We start from the raw sequence: 20,059 nt of genomic DNA, 5'->3' as shown, positions 1-20,059 counted from the left end.
CTTTAGCATATTTATGAAAAGAGAAAAAAATACATGAAAAACACTTATGTGTGAACTAAATATATTGTTTTCAGACACTTAACTGCATATTATTTACACTTAAAAAAATACAATTTAAATTTAAATTTAATGAAATGCGATTAAAGTATTGAAAATATGCTGACAAAAATGTATAACATATGCTTTAATGTCATTTGTTTTGAAACTTGTATAATATATTTGTAAATAAGTTTTAGTATATTTTAACTATATTACCTTTAAATGTAATATCACATAAAACACTACAGTTAAAATTGTAATCAAGTACTTTACATGTGTTTTAGTATGTTAGTCAACACATCAAAACAAGTGCACTGTTTATATATATAGATATATATACTTTGCAGACACAAATAGACATTATACGCAATTAAGCACTCAAATTTTTCACAAGTTGATTAACATAAAGTGCAAATTAGGCATAATGTAAATCATTAATCAATAAATGACACATTAAGAAGTGGACATGTGGATGCAGTTAAAGTGTTAATCAATCATTTTAAGCATACATACATACATACATACATATATATGTATGTTTATATTTCTTCTGTTTAGCAATTTATTTATTTATTTAGGATGTTGGTAACTTGCTGGTAGCCATTGACATTCATGTGGAAATAAATACTATGAAACTAGCAACTATAGGGAGAGTAAATGATAACAGAATTTTTATTTTAGGGTGAACTATCCCTTTAGACGGATGACATTTTTACCCATGGCAAATGACATTACAACAAGTTCAGCCACCCAGCAAACATTCAATAACCGGCGATGAGCTTTACCGTCTCAGAAAAAAGCTAAAAAAGCTGTCACTGGGGCAGTACTTTCTCAAAAGGTAACCAGTTCCCCATACATCAGTCTGTTCAAGTCAACCATGTCCCTCAACCACTCCAGCTCTAGCAGACACCCGAAGCCCATGATGTCCATGTGTCAGAGTGCCAGTTGAGTTTTGGAGAGGTGTGGGATTGTATGGAGAATCTGAATGTCATTAGAATAACCCTCACCTGCCACTGGTCAAATAACATCCAGCTGTTACGGCTGAGCTTCCTCTAGAGGAGCCGTCTCATTCAGAGGTGATAGTCACTGGTTACAGGAGCAAATCAGCCAAACATGGACATTTGGTATAATAGAAAATAATACTCTAGTGTTCCCTAAAGAGATGTACTTTTAGTTCATAAATGGTGTGATGTGGCATGTTTGATTATGATATATATATATATATATATATATATATTATATATATATATATATATATATATATATATAGTTATAGTTATTTTAATTTCAAATAATATTTGTAGTTAACTATAATAAATCTGACACTAATTAATATGTACATAGTTTACAAAATATAGAAATCAACATATTTTATGAAAATCTTTCATTCAAAAATTTGTCTGAAACTTGCCTAAAAGCAAAATTGTATTAATGTTATTAATTTGCATATTTAACACCCTCTATATACATAATATTTTAGTCCTCAATAACACTATAATAATAACAAAAAGCTAAAGCCAATTTACCCCCCTTTGTGTTATGAATTACATTAACTTTGCCCGTTCACCTTGACTTTCTAAATACATTTACTACTAATTATTTTGTCTGTCGTCTCTCAGTGACCTTTGGAAAATCTGTCCAGGTAAAGGCTACTGAACCTTTCCCACTGGTGTGAAGATTTTAAAGGGTTGACATGTCTCTAAGTTCAGTGAAATGATGCAGTGTTATGTTCTGACAGGCAACCTCAAATTAGTCTGAACTAATTAGTTAAAGGAGCCCTCATTAGACAGCTCAGCTGCATATTTGTCACTGCAGGTGATGCCGGCAGCAAAAGCCTTTGTGACTGCAAGATCTTCATTCATTAAAGACTGTAAACAGCTGGACAGGAAGAGGGAAGAAATGATTTCATTGACAATTAGATAATTGCATAGAAAGAGAGAATATTAATCTGCATTCAGCTGCCTGGAGCTCGTAGCATATACATCTCTTAATTATGTATGAACTGTGTAAAGACACCTTTAAGATGAGCAGGATATTTGTAAGGTAATATCCATAAATTTACATGGACCATGGCCAGTTTTTGCATTGTCAGACATATTATTAATGTAATCTTTTGCCGGCAGAATGTTAATTATGGAAGTATGCATACATGATGTGTGCATGGTATTACTCATTAATGATTCATAACCCTTTTTTTATTAAAGGTGGATAAGGTCATATTTCCATTAACAGTGAAAACACAAACATGTTGTAATTAAACTCTCAAAGTACAAGCTATTCAGCTCATAATTTACAGTCACGATTAAAATGTTCACAGCATATGTTAAAAAGGTAGATAAATTGAAGCTATATATGAGGACAACATCTGGATAAATTATAAAAGAAATGATCAGATTATACATATTTATTTCAAGAAGTATCTCTCACAAACAAACAAACAAACTAAATAGATAGACATACAGACAGACAGACAGATAGATAGATAGATAGATGATAATAATAATAATAATAACAAACAAATAAACAAACAAACCAAGGTTTTCCCTTGGCTATACAAATGAATGCACAATACAATGTGATGAAAAAAAAATCACTATTATGAAAACAGTTGAGCTGCTGTCAAACTGCTGGGGAATATAGTGTAGTTATGAAGTATTACGTAGTCACTCACAGGTTCTGAGTCACATCACATGCTGTCTGATGCTTCATGAAGAGGGTGCATGTTGTCTTTTTATAGCTCAGAATTTGGGCTATAATGCTGGAAGGGAAGATCTGGAGGATCATTACAATTTAAAATGGCTCTTATCATAACATAAAAACATGCTGTCAGATAGACAGTCATAAAGAGTGCTGCTGACATATGCTGTGATATGGAAATGCAGCTCATTTTAATAACATACAGGCTGGTCATGGAAAGCTCACATATCTTTTTCTTTAAGATTTTGCATAAGACATTGAGACCTGTTTTTTGAACCAAAACAGTTTTGCGTTACTTTCTCCAAAATGATCTTGCTAAAACACATCTGATTCTCATGAATGCCATGAAAATCACCCAGAAATTAAATTCAGTACAATAATACAACATATACCATGATGGGGGCTAAAATTAACTGAGAATAAATATCAGAATTTGTGAGTTCAGAAAACAGTGTCACTCATCAGTTGGCCTGTAACATTTCTTATTAATCCTAACAATGACTAAAAATCAATATGATTCAGCACAGTAATTAAATCGCAAAGACTGTGTTGTAATTATATAATATGCAAGAGCACTGTGATCATTTTTAACGGTTCACAGTAAATGATGCTCTTTAATTAATTTTAAGCTCTTTAATTAATTTTTTATTTCTTTTTTCTTTTTTTTTAGTGTATCAAGTTTAATTTTATTTATTTTCAACTAGCATTTATTTTATTTCAAGAAACATTTTTTTTTCTCATGTACTGTATGTACGTACTGTATGTATGTATGTATGTATGTATTATTATTGCAATCAGATGTGTTTGGGCATTTTTATTATTTGTTTTTTTTATTTATGAATGAATGAATGAGATTGCAGATTTTTTATTTTTTTTTTATTTTGAGGTGAAATATGTTTTCATAAACTATCCTCAGTGTGGCTTGACATAAAAGGTGGACAGATGTTTTATTGTTTATTTATTTATTTATTATTATTTATTTTTTTCTGGACTCAGAATCATTACACTGTTATATACAGGTCTGTTTTTTATTTTATTTTAATATTAACCTCACTTTTTACAGACGCCTCTAGACAAGAGCATATTTACTCTTTCACTTAGGATATCAGCGTGTGCGTGTTTAATTTAATTGATTAGGTTAGTGTAATGAATTAATTTGTTGTGTGGTAGCTGAATTTTCGTTAATTAGCCAGTGGAGATGCGCCGCCATCCTCCTCCATGAACCGACCCCATGTCACAACAGATCATAAAGCTGACACTCACCCCATCTGAACTTATCATGCCACCAATTAGTCTGAATAAAGTGAAGGCTGTACTTCCTGTTTGTAATTCATTCTCATCGGTGAAAAGGGCAGTGAGTCGTGTTAGTGCGGCACTCTGTAAACCAACTGCTAAAAAAATAAACTATTGGGGGTTATGACAACAGGATTCGATTTCTTTGCACATCCAGTGGTGTCAGGGTTTGATGACTTATGTTCAGAGGTTGTCTTGTGTTTCTTGTGTCCTGCAGGTCTCCACAGAATGGAGCAAGAATGAGCAGAGTGCGGTCGAGAGTGAAGCATGAACTGGAGGCTCATTGAAGTCACTTACTTCCTGTTTATATGGGACAATATAACAGTTCAGTCTTCCCGCCAAGAGCCCTCGGCCAACGAGCAGCATGTTACCAAGCAGTTTGATTGGCTCATCTCTGACCGTGGGCCTTTCCACCACTCGAAGGGGTACCTCTCCTTCATGGAAAGATTTCGCCAAGGATTCACGACCCGGTATAAGATTTATAGGTGAGTAATCAACACCATGCTATGCACTGTGTATGTTTTTTGATGGTTTTAGGATATGATTTAATACTTAGGTCTCTTTGATTATTTTCGTGTTCTGATGGATTGTGGTTATTGTGAACCTGTTTTATCATCTTATAGAAGTGCAAAGCGTCCCGAGCATTCTTTCCCAAGCCATTCAGAGAGGATATGCATGCAATCTGATCAGCACCACATTATTGTGCTTTCAGGGTTCCCACGCTCATGAAAAACCTAAGATCTTTAAAATAGTGCTTTCCAGGCTTGGACGAAATCATAAGCGTTCCATGTTTTTTTTTTTTTTTTTTTTAGCTCTGAAATAATACATTGGCAAGAAATTTGTGGTAACACTTTATTTTAAGGGCCAATTCTCACTATTACCTAGTTGGTTAGTAGCATGCATATTACCAGCATATTGGTTGTTTATTAGTACTTAGAAAGTACATATCAATGCCTCATTTTGCATGAATATATTTTAGATCCCTTACTCCTTAAACTCCATATACCTAAACTTAACAGCTACCTTACTAACTATTAATAAGTAACTAACTATATTAATAAATAAGCAGCAAACTAGAAGTTTAATGAGGCAAAAGTTGTAGTTAATAGTGAGAATTGTTCCCCAAACTAATGTGTGACCATTTTTTTCTAGTTCTGAAATATTGCATCGGCAGGAAATTGCTCTTTGAGAGTGAGTGAAATCTGAGTAAACTGATTTCTGAAAATCAAGTGAACAAGTGAAAAAACAAACAAACAACAACAACAAAAACTATATATATATATATATATATATATATATATATCAAACAACAACAACAAAAACAATATATATATATATATATATATATATATAATAATTGAAATTTATTGGATTTTTAAGTTGTGCATAATTAAGTCTACTGTTGTTCTTGTGGAGCAGTGATTTCCGTTGTTAGGTACTCTGAAAATAAAGAGGTACCACTTTCCATTAAATCTGTTATTATTTGATGACATTAGTTAATGCATACACTATCTTAACCTAACAATGAGAAATATATATTTACAACATTTGTTAACCTCTGTTAATGTTAGTTAATAAAACATGTTCAAGAAGTTGCTCATGTTTAGGTTCACAGTGCATTAAGTAAGGAATAGCCTCACTGACGACAGGCCGTTGAATTCTTACACCTCGGGTGTGTATTATTTTCTAAGAATTCAACGGCCCATAGTCAATTATTCTGCTTATACTACGGTTACCACACCTCAAGACATCGATCAAATTCTATATTTCAAGGGATTTGTTCAGTTTTTCTACTTAAATTGCTATTGTGAGTAGGATTATTTCTTCCACATCTCATCCAAAACACCCATTGCTACTTCCAAAACTTAATTTTAAACCTAGTAATGGAGACTTGAGCCGTTGACAGCAGACTAATGCAGTTAATACAATTAATAACTAAGTTATATGAGAGAGAGAGAGAGAGAGATTGAGAGAGAGATTACCTCTGTGAGTCTGTGCGTCTCTCAATAGTGTTTGTCTCTAGTTATAGTGAAACTTTAAGTTCATTTTCTCCACGAACACCGTCATTATTGTTACCTTGCTTGTGAGAAGTCATGTAGTTTTTTAAGCTGTTAAACTATGTTACTGATAAAATCGTCAGAGTAACGTGTGTGCACACTGTATGCCCATGTGTCTGTGAGGGAGAGAGAGCTGGGAGAGATACTTTCCGTACATAATAAAACTTAATTTCGTGGCAAAACATGGACACGATCTGTTGTTTTTATCCTTGTGTTAACTATCTTTATTTGTTTGGCCAGTGTCATTGTGGGATTTGGTTCTTTTGCTGTTTTAGACTTTAAGGACCTTTGAAATAACTTAAATCATTTGGCGAAGTGATAGAGACATCCAAATGTGGTCAAGACCTGCCCGGAACTACGTTTGCCGTGCATTTCCCTGAAAATAATTGCACACCTTAGAACGTTCGGCAGCCAATCAGATTCAAGCATTCAACGGCCCCGTAGTATAACTAATGTTAAAATATACAGTTTTTGATTTGAAAGTGTATTAGTAAATGCTGAGGATAGCATTAAGATTAATAAATGCTGTAGAAGTTTTATCCATGTTAACTAATGCAGTTAACTAATATTAAAAAATGAAACCTTAATGTAAAGTGTTTCCAATAGAGACATCTGATGGAGGTTAAAGTTTGTTAATGCTGTAGGTGTCATGATCATTGTCAGTCCATGATCCCTGATATTAACAAATTGAAATGTATTGTAAAGTGTTACCACCATGTTAATGCTGCAAGTTTGATCTTGTATCGTTTAAAAGATTAAATGGCTGTTTTATGCCTCTCTGGAAGGTCTATAGGAGAAATAAAAACAATAAGCCACAACTTAGTCCCTGGCTGTTGCACTGAGAAATGTCTGAGTTCTGATTCTGACATTAAAGCAAATGTAGTTTGGGACATTTTTGGAATGTTGTCTGTGAAAGAGAAACATCTGAGAAGTAGGAAGAAGTTATTATTTTAATTTTTTTAGGTGAAGGATCTCAGCTTCATTAAAAGCTTAATTATTGGGCAGTTATCTGCTTCAAGGGAGCAGAAATTAGTGGCACTTGTATCATAACACTGTCACATGTTTGAGCATGGAGTCATTAAAATAACGACGTGCACCCTCCAGGAGAGTTTAAACATGTTTTTATTCAGCAGAACTCCTCAGATCTTTACCACATGTCATTATTATATCAGTCTATGAAGTAACCTTCCTTTTGATTTATTTTTAAGTCACTTGAAATAATTACATATCCTTTTGTCCATGAAATACTCATAATTTATAAAATACTTATAAAATTCACTACTCATTTGTGCAACAAGGCAATCCACGCTTGGTTCTTGAAGTGTTTTTTACGTTGATTTTCTCCGCAGGGATTTTAAAAACATCTTCAATACAGAGATTTAACTCATCAACCAAAACAACCTGTTCCCTAATGAATACAACATTGCAAAATTTGATTTGGGACAAAAACGTACATTCAATTCTGAAAAAAAAAAAGTACAAAACTGTGTGCTTAACATCTTTTATGTGCAATCTTTAAACAACTTGCTTATCTTAAGAATTGTAAATAAAATATTAAAATAAGTGGTACAATTTACTGTATATGTGCAGCAGTGTTGCCAAGTCTGCAGTTTTGCCAACGTGTTGCCATCCGTACCCCCAATGTTTATGGTGAACATGATTTCACCAAGTGCAACATGTTCCTGGATCAACATTCAACATTCAGCATTCAAAATCTGTGCTTTATTAATTTGTATTGCTTGTTTTGTGTCATTAGTCAGGTCTTGGCAAACTAAGTCAATTAGGAGCAAAAGTATAGTATCACTCTCCTTTTTGTATTACACACCCACTGAAGTATTGAAGTTGATTAAATAATTAAAAAATGAACCTACATTACAAAACTGACTCGAGATCAGTTAAAAACATTAGACACTTGTTATGGCAAAACTTTGGAATGTTGAAAATGAACAAGAGAAAAAGGTTAAAAACCGTATGATGTAACAAAACCTTGGTTTTTTTTTTTTTTTTTTTTTTTAAATCGTGTGACTTGCTAAATTTGATACAATCTCCAAACCACTGATTCAAAGCAACAACAACAAAAAAAAAATGTTAATGTTTCAAAGCTTCATGAATCAGTCCTTCTAGTTTGCATCCCTGCGAATGTGTTAAAAGAAACCCTACTTAGAAGTAATTAAAGTATGAATTGGATCTATATGGTTGAGATACTAATGGACATTGCATGTACTTCTACAAGCTCTCACTGCACAACTGCTGTTCTTTTCTCAAGAATGCTTCCACTTGGCGTGCAGTGACTTTTAAAATAAGCTTTCAAGATAATAACATAAAAAGTCACTGCAGAGGACAAATACAATAGGTCTCTATATCTTCAGTGCATTAAGGGGTAAAGTAGAGTTGGTGTCTGTGGTTGGTTTTATTGTATTTAAAAATGCACTGGAGTGCGAGAGACGGTTGTGTTTTCACCCTGATGCACCGCTTCAGCTCAGGCTTTGTTATCGTGTAGCTTTCATCTCACTCGCTTTGCCCTGAAATGCAGTTGTTTTACAATTTTAGATGTCATATATTAAAATGGCACATTATAATCATTATTGCAGGGATGTAATTAAAAGATGCTTTTATACACAGTGTGAAAAATGTCCTACAGTGTTTGTCATCAAGAGATATTACAAACAAGTGATGACATTGCTGTAATGAGCCCTTAATACTGTAAGCATATTTAGAGCTGTGTGAACAAAAATATGTTAATGGGCCAAAAAATGTGTAAATTTGGAGGGATCACCAAAGGGTTTTTCTGGCATAAAAGAGTAGTAACAGCCTTTTTTTATGCACATTAATACAAAGTTACAGTATGTTTTTAAAGTACAATCAACTTAGCACTAAAGCTACCGGTTTTTTTTTTTTTTTTGTCCATGTTATGAGCCTTTAAATGTACTGTAAAAGGGAAAAGAGTCAGTCTAGGTAAACGGGAGGCTATAGATAAGGAAGTGAAAATGAAACAGTGTGCAGTTTCTAGTGTTTTTTGAGCTTGTATACAACGAGAGTGAAATACTTGCGTTAGCATTTATTCTTTCCTGATATAATATCCTTCCGTTTCCATGAAAACGTACCTGTCAGTATCAGTGACACTTACATAGATCACCACACTCTGAATGTGTTACGTTTGCGTGATGATTTTACTTCTCAGAAGCTAAATGAACACTACTAGAGTGTTGCAGAGGTAATAGAGGAACACTTGAAAAGTACATTTTCTACTTGTTTTTATACTAATAGTGACTCTAGTGACTAAAAGATACCTTGTTGAAACAGCAATGAATGGCTCTGCTTTAAAACAAGCAGAAAGCTAAAGAAGTCGACAGCATTTTAAAACTTTTTTTTTTTTGATTAACACCAATGCAAACGGCATCACGTGTATCTTTCATGGAGTAGACAATCCTGGAAAGCATTTCAAAAAAGTTTGATCCAATGGAAATTCCAAGATGGCAGATAAGGCGAGATAAATGCCTGTGATAAATATTTTGATAACTTTCAGTTCTGAAAAATGGCAAAAACAGTTTGGTCTAAAAAAAAAAACATAGTTCCAAACAAAGCCACGGGTATTATGTTTGTTATAAAGATGCAGTTTGGTTGATCGGATCACAAGTGAATGAGGGGAAGACATTCCCACTTGCACCTGCTGTTTTAGTCTGTCTCTTTTATCCACTTTCAACAACTGATTTCTTTGTGGGGAGGCTCTATGGACGGGTGTTTGTATGGGCCTTTTCTGATCTTTATTGTGAAATAAGTTTATGCATTATACTTATGAACGTTAAAGGAGACAATAGAAAATGATACGGAGAGCAGCAGCTTTTGTTTCTTTTCTGATAGCTGCAAAACTATGTAGAAGTCTGTGGGTTTACATTAGATTTACGACTGGTAAGATAACTTTTTATTTAATTTTTTGTTTTTTTTTGTTTTTTTTTTGCCTTCAAACTAAATTTACAATTTTGGATGTCAAGATTTAAATTGAAACTGAATAGCACACTTTAACAACACATCCTGTAAGAATTAGATCAGTAGGCAGAAAGGAGCCTGTCTGTAGCAGCTTACACTATGAAAGCAATCTGGATGAATGAGTTTTCGACTACCTCTGGAAGTGGTCGAGAGTGGACAAACTCAAAACGTTTCAGACCCATTTATACCTCTATTTAGCTTTGTCCACTTGTGATTGGATCGACAAAACCACATTTCAATACCAGGTGTAAACAGGGCAACACATAGCTGTGTTTCTTTACTGAATAAATCGGTTTTGAATGAATTGAGTGGGTGAATAATTCAATGATGCATTCATAAATGCTTCATTCCATTCTGACAGGCTCATTTCTTTGCCCTTATCCCATTGAAGTGTTTACCGCCCAAAGTGAGAGCTTTGAAGAGATGAAGGGTGTAGTAGGGGACCAAAAAATTTAAATAAAATGCACTGGGTCATCCAGTCGACACAATTAAGGAGGTATCATGGTTACACAATTCAACAGGTGTAAAGAATCATGGGAGCGAAATATCCACCAGTTGTACCCTTTGAAATTCTTTATTCTGAAGGGCCCTCTAAAGTGGCCAGTTTTGAGAACTTGAGGTAGATTTATCCCGAAAGACAGTAACTTGGTTTGTTCCTGAATGAATCAGCCATTTAAACTAATCCATTCACTAAGACACTGCCTGAGTTTAACATTTAAAGTATAATTTAATTGAAAACCATTTAATTATTTATGCATTATGCAATTGCAATCCCACACAACTAGTTCATAATAATGCAATATTTCTAATCTGAGCAACACATGGCTTAATTTCACATACTTCATTGAGACTTAAAGCAAAATGATGAAGTATATTTAATCATAACCTCCATTATTTCGGCCTTATGTGCACTCAACACACACACAAGCAAAGTTCACGCATGACCTCCTTATAAAATAATTTTCCTCTCAATTCCCATCCCATCAGCTGCCAAGAAAGCTTTTAAGAGAGATGCTGGTGCCGAGTCAGCCAGCCGCCTCACATCCATATGTCTGTACTCGCTGTCCTATTTTACGATTAATGTCAAGAAGTCTGGCGTTTTGCATTTTCCCATTCCTGACACTGTCATCCAGTGGCTTAAAGTGACATAAAGTGTCTGGAACGGCTCAGAACAAGCGTCCTGGAGGAGACAGACAGCTGAGATGTGATCTGACGAAACACAATTCCTAATATTACTCCTATATCCTCCTGTCTCTTTGCATAGTAAAGCTCCACATATTTGACTGACAAGCTACTGCAAATAAAGACGCAGAAGTTGCGCTCTCAGCTTTCACAAGAGCACACTTTGATCCTTCCGTTTCCTGTGAGCGGAGAATTGTGCGATAGACTTCATCTGGGTCGCATGTTTGATAATCTAATGGAAGATTTAGGCCATTTTCCTTCACTCTGTCTTTGCTTTCATTTCCACGTCTCTGCTGTTGTCTGTATTTGCTTTCTCTCTTCTCTTTTCCCCTCTGTCCTTCCTGTCTGGTCCTGTTCTTTGTTCGACTCCTCTCTTCTTTTATCTTTCCTTTACCCTGTCTCCATATTTTCCATTCACTGTATCTCTTTCCTCTCATGTCAGATGTAGTTCACCCTCAACATCTCTCTCTCTCTCTCTCTCTCTCTCTCTCTCTGTGATTCCACTGAGTTTTACTCTTTTCGTGGACCCTAAGGGCTGGGAAAGTGAGGTTTTTTTTTTTTTTGTATGTCACATACTGAAGGTGTCATCTTTTTTCAGAGGGCTTGACTGACTGTATTTGAGTTGTTTTGTGAGACAGTCGCTGCTCTCTTTTCTCCTGTGTGACCTATTTATGTGTGCTTGTATTTTCAGTTCCTCAAACTACAATTTTAAGTCAAGAGAAAACGGATTATCAGAAAAGAGAAAAGTAATTAAAAAATGATGCATTCAAGCCATGTCAGAAAAATCATTTGCAAGTTGAATGCACATGAACATCACCACAAAGTCATCATGAGCGGGAATGATAAAATGAATTAAATCATTATATTATACCAGAGTATTGTAAGTCATTATGGACTTTTACTGCAATATGTTGCATGACAATTCAGTTAAAAAATCAGGATGACGACAATAATAATAATAATAAAGGTGCATTGCCCCCCCCCCAAGAAAAAAAAAAATGCTATGTATTTTTACCTAAAAAGACGTTAAATATTTACATATCTTTTATATCATTACGATAATTGTATCAATATCTTTTTATCAATAAGTGATTTAGATTTTTAGACCCCTTAACCTACCCCCATACCTAAACCTACTCATTTTATAGTGAATATAAAAGGATATAAAACGTATTTGACCGAAATATGCATGGAAATGAATTATATATATATATATATATATATATATATATATATATATATATATATATATATATATATATATATTTATAGTCGCTTATCCCACTCCTACCTCTGAACCTAACCATAACTATTTCTGTACAGTATAAAGAAAAACATGGCAGACAGATAAATGCAATTACAATAATTTATTTATTGCAAAAATGTCAAAAGCATTACCAAAAGTAATCCAAAAGACAAGCTGGCAGCAATATTCACACAGAATAGAACAAATCGATCACCACAAAGTGTTTTCAGCATCAGTATTATACAATTAAATGTGTTGCAACAGACTCTAAACAATTGCAGCTGTTATTGTGTAAGGTAAAAATACAAAAAAAAAAAAAAAAAAAACATGTAATTTAGTTTAAAGTTAAAAGTTTTTCAGTTTTGAAATTCAAATAATTTAAATGAATCATTATCACTTCAGTATATGAAGTTTGACAGCTGTGATGGATTTCCCTTTAATGCCGCAGGTTTACCATAAGTGTTTGCAAGCAGTGGCCTTATTCACCAAGGGTTCAGCCAGAGACGTGCTTCAGGTGTGCTCTCGACATATAAAGTGCGGAAAACGGAAATGAATTTTGCATTTGGCAGGGACATTGCCTCTGGCATGGCGACACGGTGGCGGCACGGAAAGATTGTGTCTCCCTGTGTTCCCCTGTCTTCTCCAACAGAAGGAAGCATCAAATTCAGCCGTCAATGCAGGATATCGGCTTGCTTGTGACAAGACAATTAAATCATGCATCAATACTGAGTGGAATTCAGTGCGCTTCTCATTAAAAATTTAATAAAAAAATCTGCAATCACATCTGTCTGACATCTGCACTACTGTCACTTGAACTGGGAAGACTCATCCATCAAACGTCAGTAATCTGAACAAAAGTTTCCTTTCTCCATTTCTGGAGCGAACGTCAAAGCCGATGATGTGTGTCTTCAGGCCTTTGAGTCGCTCAGGCTGCCGGTTCCTCTTATGTGGTGAATTGGGTCATCGCGTCTAATTCTGGTCTCACTTCTAGCCAGAAGAAGTTACGTAATGCCAAATAAATGGTGTCTAGTCATGTTTTGTCCCACAGTACTATGAGCTCTGATTGGGTCTAGCTACTCAGATTATACAACAATCAGAAGCAGCCCTGAAGACCCATCTCCTTATGTTCGGCTTCACCTGCTGTTTATTTCACAAACACGCTACTTACTCTGACTGGAAATGTATTTAACAGTGGCTGACCCAGATGGACTTTCAATGGTTGATAATGACGACTACACTGATGGCTAAAACCCATTTAATTATAGAAATTGAGATGATGGCGACTTAATGAATTGTATGCCATATTATACAACAGAAGTGAGTTGTGTTTTTGTGTTGTTCATTTTGAATGATGCAAGAACAATGTAAAAAAAAAAAAAAAAAAAAAAAAAGCCAATCAACCAAAAGTATAAAATAAAGCATTGTGCACCACTTGAATTTATATATAATCACTTTCCCCTCAAAATGTTGTATCAATATGTTGTAGTTGCAAGATGCCTCAACTGACTCTTGAACTTTTGAAAATATACTTTCAATTTGTGGCCAGACATTTGCTAGTATATTTTGACCTAGAGCAAAAAAAAAAAAAAAAAACAACAACAACAAAAAAAAATATTAATAATATATATACATGGGAGATATTCACATTCAACAATTCAACCTCACAGTTAGAAAAGTTTCCATCTGTATGCAATTTACAGAGCATGCCAAGTATTTCAGCTTCACTGAACCAATTATCTAAAAAAATTATTTTTCATTATTATTATTTATTTGTTTAGTTCTGTGTTTTGTTTTGACTTTTGGTTTTTGATAGTTTTTTTGATATTGTGTTCAAATACTGAGAGACTCGCAAATAAATTATTCATGCATTCATTATAGCTGGTAATTGAACTGTACCTGATAAGCAAATTAAATAGAAATGGGCGAATTTACTTGTTTACTGGTGCATTTAAATCAGTAATTTCAAAATCATAAATTTATATAATTTAAAAAACCCCGAATGGTGTGACTTTTTTAATGTTGAATACAAAACATCGTATTGTAAAGGAACCAATTTAGAGTATATTTAGTGTGTATTTTATTTGATTTTTATTAATTTGTAATGTATTATTGAAATCGTATTTAATGTTTGTGTAATCTTTGTGGTATATTTAATGTGACTGACTGCCAAGTAAATTATCGTTTATTCAACAATTATATCCTATGTCTATATCATAGCGCCATTTTGGAGAATATATTATTACAGTCTTCTGTGTCAGTCACTCCATATTAATGTAATTGAAATGAATTTTATATGCGTCTATACTTTGATTTGTGAAAACCAAGTAACATTAACACTTTTGTGCCTGCGTTGTCATACTACTAGCAGACATGTTTGTTTGGGGTGGAGTATCCCGTGTCATTGTTACCATTAATATTTTATTATTAATTTATTCATCAAATCCTCTGTTGGAGGTTTTAATCTATACTGTGCAATGTATAATTTTATTTTTTTTTATATACTGTCAATTATTTTACATTCAGAATTTTTGAGGAGGCACTGTATGCCTCGAACCCTTGGAGAAAATGCTCCTGGCCAAGCACAAATGCCCTACACCCTTGATTTTGCTTGTTGCCTGGGAACATACATGGCACAAATACGATGGTTAGTAGAGAGTAGAATGTATTAACAATAGACGTGTCCCTGGAGCTCTGTAGGGCGTTCTGTGTTCAGAATCAGATTGCTCTCCGAGTGAACTTCTCCCTGGGTGCATCTTTATAAAGCCAGGTTATATAAAGGTTAGTTTTGTGCTGTGGAAGGCTGGTTTGAAAGGAGGATTTATGCTGTTCTATAATGGCCTGGTCGGAAAGTCTTAGTCTCCAGGCCAAACGCTGCAATTTGACATGCTGCTGCTTTAGCACTCGGCTCAGCCGGAAAGGTCACAATCACTTTGAGGAAGATGAAGAATCGCCAATCTACGATTACTGGCCCAAAGGTGTGTTACTAGAGAATAATTAAATGGCTTTTAGATTAGTAATCTGTTTTGACACATCGCTGTTGACTGCTCGCTTGTGCTAAACTCGTCCCGTGAGAAGCAGAAGTGTTTACATGTTGGGTGGCAATGAGAAAAAGAGAGTTTAGAGTTGCAGAAAAATCTTTGGAAGATCCATCATACCTTATGATGTGAAGTTCAGACTACATATTAATTAGTTTGTAACTAACCTGGTACTTAACTCTTTCCTCGCCACTGACTGATTTTTTTCATCATTTATGAGACAACACTTCCTCACTATTGACAGATTTCTAGCTTTCTGTGTTTTCACTGTTCTACGATAGGGGGTGCTATTCCACATCTTCTGAAAGAGCACTGAATGTCTAGATCAAAACAAGGAGAAGAAGCAGGAACAAGCGATCGCGTATGTAATCGGATGCATATGCAAAATATCACAATCATCAAACATTAAACAGCATATAAATCAAAACTGCCCAATGTTACTAAACAAAATGTAGAGCCAGGAAGTGGTTTAGGACTGGGAAGCTTTGGGGGTGTTGATGGAAACAATCAGCTCCATCTATGTTTTGATCATCGATCTGAATCCCATTCAAATCTTTGAAGAAAAAAAAAAAAAAAAAACTACATTTTCTCAGCATGTTGTTCAAAATGTTGCCTTTTCATGAAACTTTCCCACATTCAAATGTTGATAAAAATAAGAATGCATGAAGCTAGAATAAAACTTTTTGTTGTTGTTGTTTTGTTATTTATATATATATATATATATATATATATATATATATATATATATATATATATATATATAATATATATATATATATATATATATATATATATATATATATATATATGGTTGAGTACATTTTTACAAGAAAATATTATGTTGATTGTTGTACTGAAAATGTTAATTTGGTTCAACTAAAGTGCCAATGTTAAAAGACAGTTTGCATAATTTTATTTGAGCAAACTGAATATTTTCAATGCAGCAAGTCAACACAAACTAAGTTTTGACCTCCAAAATCTTTTACAGTACAGTTCTACTGAGAAACGCACTGAATACTGAGATGTTCCTGTTACTTTAATAGTTATACTGATCATATAATTTGATTTAAACTCAAATAAATAAATAAATACTAGCATGGTCTCAGACTTTTGGACCCCACTGTGACTGTTTTCCAGTATTCGGCTGCAAGGCAGGATTTCAATCAACCAACTGTGATTCTGTCATTCTTAATCTTCCATTTCCAGGAAACACTCTCAAACTAACACTGTGTGAGCTGGATTTACCAGAACACTTTATATTAAACATTTTTTTTTTTTTTGGAACCTAGTACAACTTTCAAAGAATATTCTTGGTTATAAAAATGGTTGAGCTGTATTTAGCTGTGAGATATTATGTGGTTTTCCACAGAAAATCATTTGGATTTGTCCCTCAAACAAAATCAAAAACATGTCTCTCTTGCAGTGGAAGTCAAATATGCAACCATTACACTCATGTGTCAGCATGAACATAACAACGGAGATTTGTTTAACAACATTGTCTGTGTAAAATTATATCCAACCTTGTGGTGCACCACAGATTAAGAGTGTAATTGCATTGCTTTAAAGGTGTTTGTCTTTAATTTTTAATGCTTAAAGGTTAATGACAGGGAACTTAACATTGGCCAGACCTTAAACATGAGCATTCATCTTGATGCAACTACACTAGGAAGTCCAAAAACTGTAACATCAATGTAGCGGTTCTGTACAAGCAATATTAAAACTGTGCTACTGGCTATCAAATGCCATAAGCTAATGGATAAACTAACTGTTATAGTCTGATTTATTTTATGGTTTCATTTTTATAGCGAGAGAGACTGCGGTTTCCTTGATGCAATGCCATAATAACAGTCAGATTGCACAACAATAAAATCAAATGACATGGTGTGCCGCTAATAAGCAAAAGCCCATTAGCCTTTTAGGCATGCTTTAGGAGTGTAATCGTTTTGAAATTCAGGGAATTGTATCCTACATGTGGATATAGCTGTGATGGGCCAGTGGTATTACAGTCAATGGGAGAAAGTGGAATGCCCAACATGAGTGCTTTAATTAAGTAAGTCCCGCCTTGCAAAAAACAAACAAACAAACAAACAAACAAAAAAGCAACATTGGATTAAATGTATAGTTTAGTCATAAAACTCTTTTGAGCAGCTGATTGGTTCACTTAAAGTCGGTTGTTTCATCCAATCACTTGTTTGTTTCTATCTACTTAACCTATTTATTCCTGACTTGTATCAAATCAGTTTATTGCAGCACGTCATGGGATTTCGCTAACCCTCCACCTTCCCCAGCACCACCTGCCTAGATCTGCTTGGGAGGTTCTCCCTATTTTCCTTGCAGCAGTCTGAATTCAAGTCACTGTTTCATGTGCATTTTAGATGTATCCTTACTCCTTCAGCAGCAGCAGCGAAGCAGATCTAGTCTGCCAAGACCAAGCCTATGTACATTCCATGCTTACTAATAAATGTTGGTAAAATTAATTGCAATAATTGTCATGATTGAACTATAAACTAACAGTTTGTGTATACTTATTATAATGTGTTACCACTTTAATTAATTAATTGAAATTAAAAACGGACACTGCAAAAACTCTCATTTAAAGGACAGCAATTTTAAGTTAACTTAAAAATGGGTTTGTAATATGCATTCCCTTAATGCGATTGCTTGTTCCTAAAATCACAGGTTCCAGGTTCTCAGACGGTCCAGGGTTTGTGCGATCGGTCTGATCGGTCGTCATTGTTCTTGGACTGCAGCTTGTGTTGATGGCAAATCCAATATAAATGCAAATTTCTCTATTAATGCACTTTAAAGTCTGCAAGCGTCTAATGTAATCAAAGCAAAAAAGACAATTTTTATGTGAAATTTTTATATTTATGAAAGTGGCATGTTGATCAGTTTATTGTGTAGAGTTGAAAAGGTGTGAGAGAGGCTTTGTTGGACTGTTGTAGACATTGACTCAGGATTCAATGGAGTTTAATAGCAAGGTGCATGAAAATGAGGTGATCATCCAGTGTTTACTGTATTTTAGTTGTGGTATTGGCATATGAGGAAAGCTACTCATCTGATTTATGTTATGAAAAAAGAACACATTTTGCAGAAATGTCCAGAACAGTCTGTGGTTTTGCTTATGCTGCAAAATGACTGCTAAACTTAGGGTAAAAAACTGCAGCTTTCTCTTTTTTCTTTTTAACCTCGACACATAACAGATGTCAAGCAGTATTTCCACAAGTGCCAATTTTGCAGAAGTGCTTGTACCTACTTCGACAACTTTTGCTCTTGAAGATCAGCACTTTTCAGCAGAAGCGTCCTATTTTAGGTTATTTTTCATTTGTCTGGAGACGGCTGCGAATCTTCAGTCTTACGTTTCTCACAAATCAAATGCACACAGATGTATTTACTTCACAGAGCAATAAAGGGGCTCTTCTTCAAATGAAATATCCGTCTGTCAGCCCCAGCTGAGCCCTATATATACAATCACTGGATTCAATCTGCATTCATAGAAAAATTAATGGGACAAATGGTGAGGGTCAATATATTAGCTCAAAGGTTAATTTACTGTAGGATTCCCATTCATTTAACATTTTTAACATGTTGTTTGAGCCAAAGAAAGCTAAATTGTTTTGCTATTGTTGTCAAATTGCATTAAATTTAAATGGAAATATAATTATGAGTTTCTGGCCTTTTGGACACATGCAATTGCTAATTCACAAGTGTCCAAGCCACCATTACGTACTCGAAAACATCACATTAGAACTTGCTGTGACAGTTTTGCCCATTTCAATAAATAATTACATAAATACATCTTAAATAGATCTAGATGAAGCTACAACAGAATCCACATTGATGAACACAGCAGTGTTGTTTTGTTTTTCAGCAGTTCAGTGCTTTCATACCAATTGCTTGAGTAAATGATTCAATGGCTCATTAAAAAATTTAGTACATCCCAGTTCACCTTCTATTAGCTTTTGTGCTGTTCATGTATTTGTAAAAAGGTCAGTGTTGTTGCAGATGAAATGCAACATAAGTGACATTAAACAGTCGATTTGATAAGGTTAGATTTTGGTTCTGACTCACTCAATCCCCATCACACTTTACTTAAAAAAAGTCGTAGTAGTTTCTCTTTACAGCGTTCAAGTATTAAACATATGTGATATTATAAAAACAAAACAAAAAAAAAGAAATCATCAATATACATTAATTAAAAAATGTATTTATGAAATAATATAATATAATAAAAAAATAAAAACATAAAATAATTACGCCTATTTAAATGAGATATTAAATGTGATGAGTCACTACGAAAATGTCATTTTAGTCATGTCCTTTTCTTCACCTTAAATTGTGTAGTAATTCATAGTTTTTAATAGTATTGTACTGTACTTTACAGCAAATTATGTATAATGAGATGCAATGTTAAAGCATAACAGCACTGAACACTTCCCTTCATTACAAAAAAATAAATAAATAAATAAATAAATAAACAACACTTAGTTTCAATATTTACTGTCTTTATCCCATCCTATGCA

The 20,059-nt window shown here is 34.0% G+C and overlaps 1 protein-coding gene across 1 annotated transcript in view; it reads left to right on the top strand.

The window, feature by feature from the left end:
- brinp1 (bone morphogenetic protein/retinoic acid inducible neural-specific 1) overlaps nucleotides 1-20,059 on the top strand; it is a 161,346-nt gene that overhangs the window by 29,728 nt on the left and 111,559 nt on the right. The window contains exon 2 of the mRNA XM_042723074.1: nucleotides 4,247-4,514. Within this exon, the coding sequence (XP_042579008.1) occupies nucleotides 4,297-4,514 (218 nt within the window). The 5' untranslated portion in view covers nucleotides 4,247-4,296. The remainder of the gene's footprint in view (nucleotides 1-4,246; nucleotides 4,515-20,059) is intronic.

This window comes from Cyprinus carpio, chromosome B5 (genome assembly GCF_018340385.1).
Source record: "Cyprinus carpio isolate SPL01 chromosome B5, ASM1834038v1, whole genome shotgun sequence".
Lineage (NCBI taxonomy): Eukaryota > Metazoa > Chordata > Actinopteri > Cypriniformes > Cyprinidae > Cyprinus > Cyprinus carpio.
This window is presented reverse-complemented; position numbering and strand designations above follow the sequence as displayed.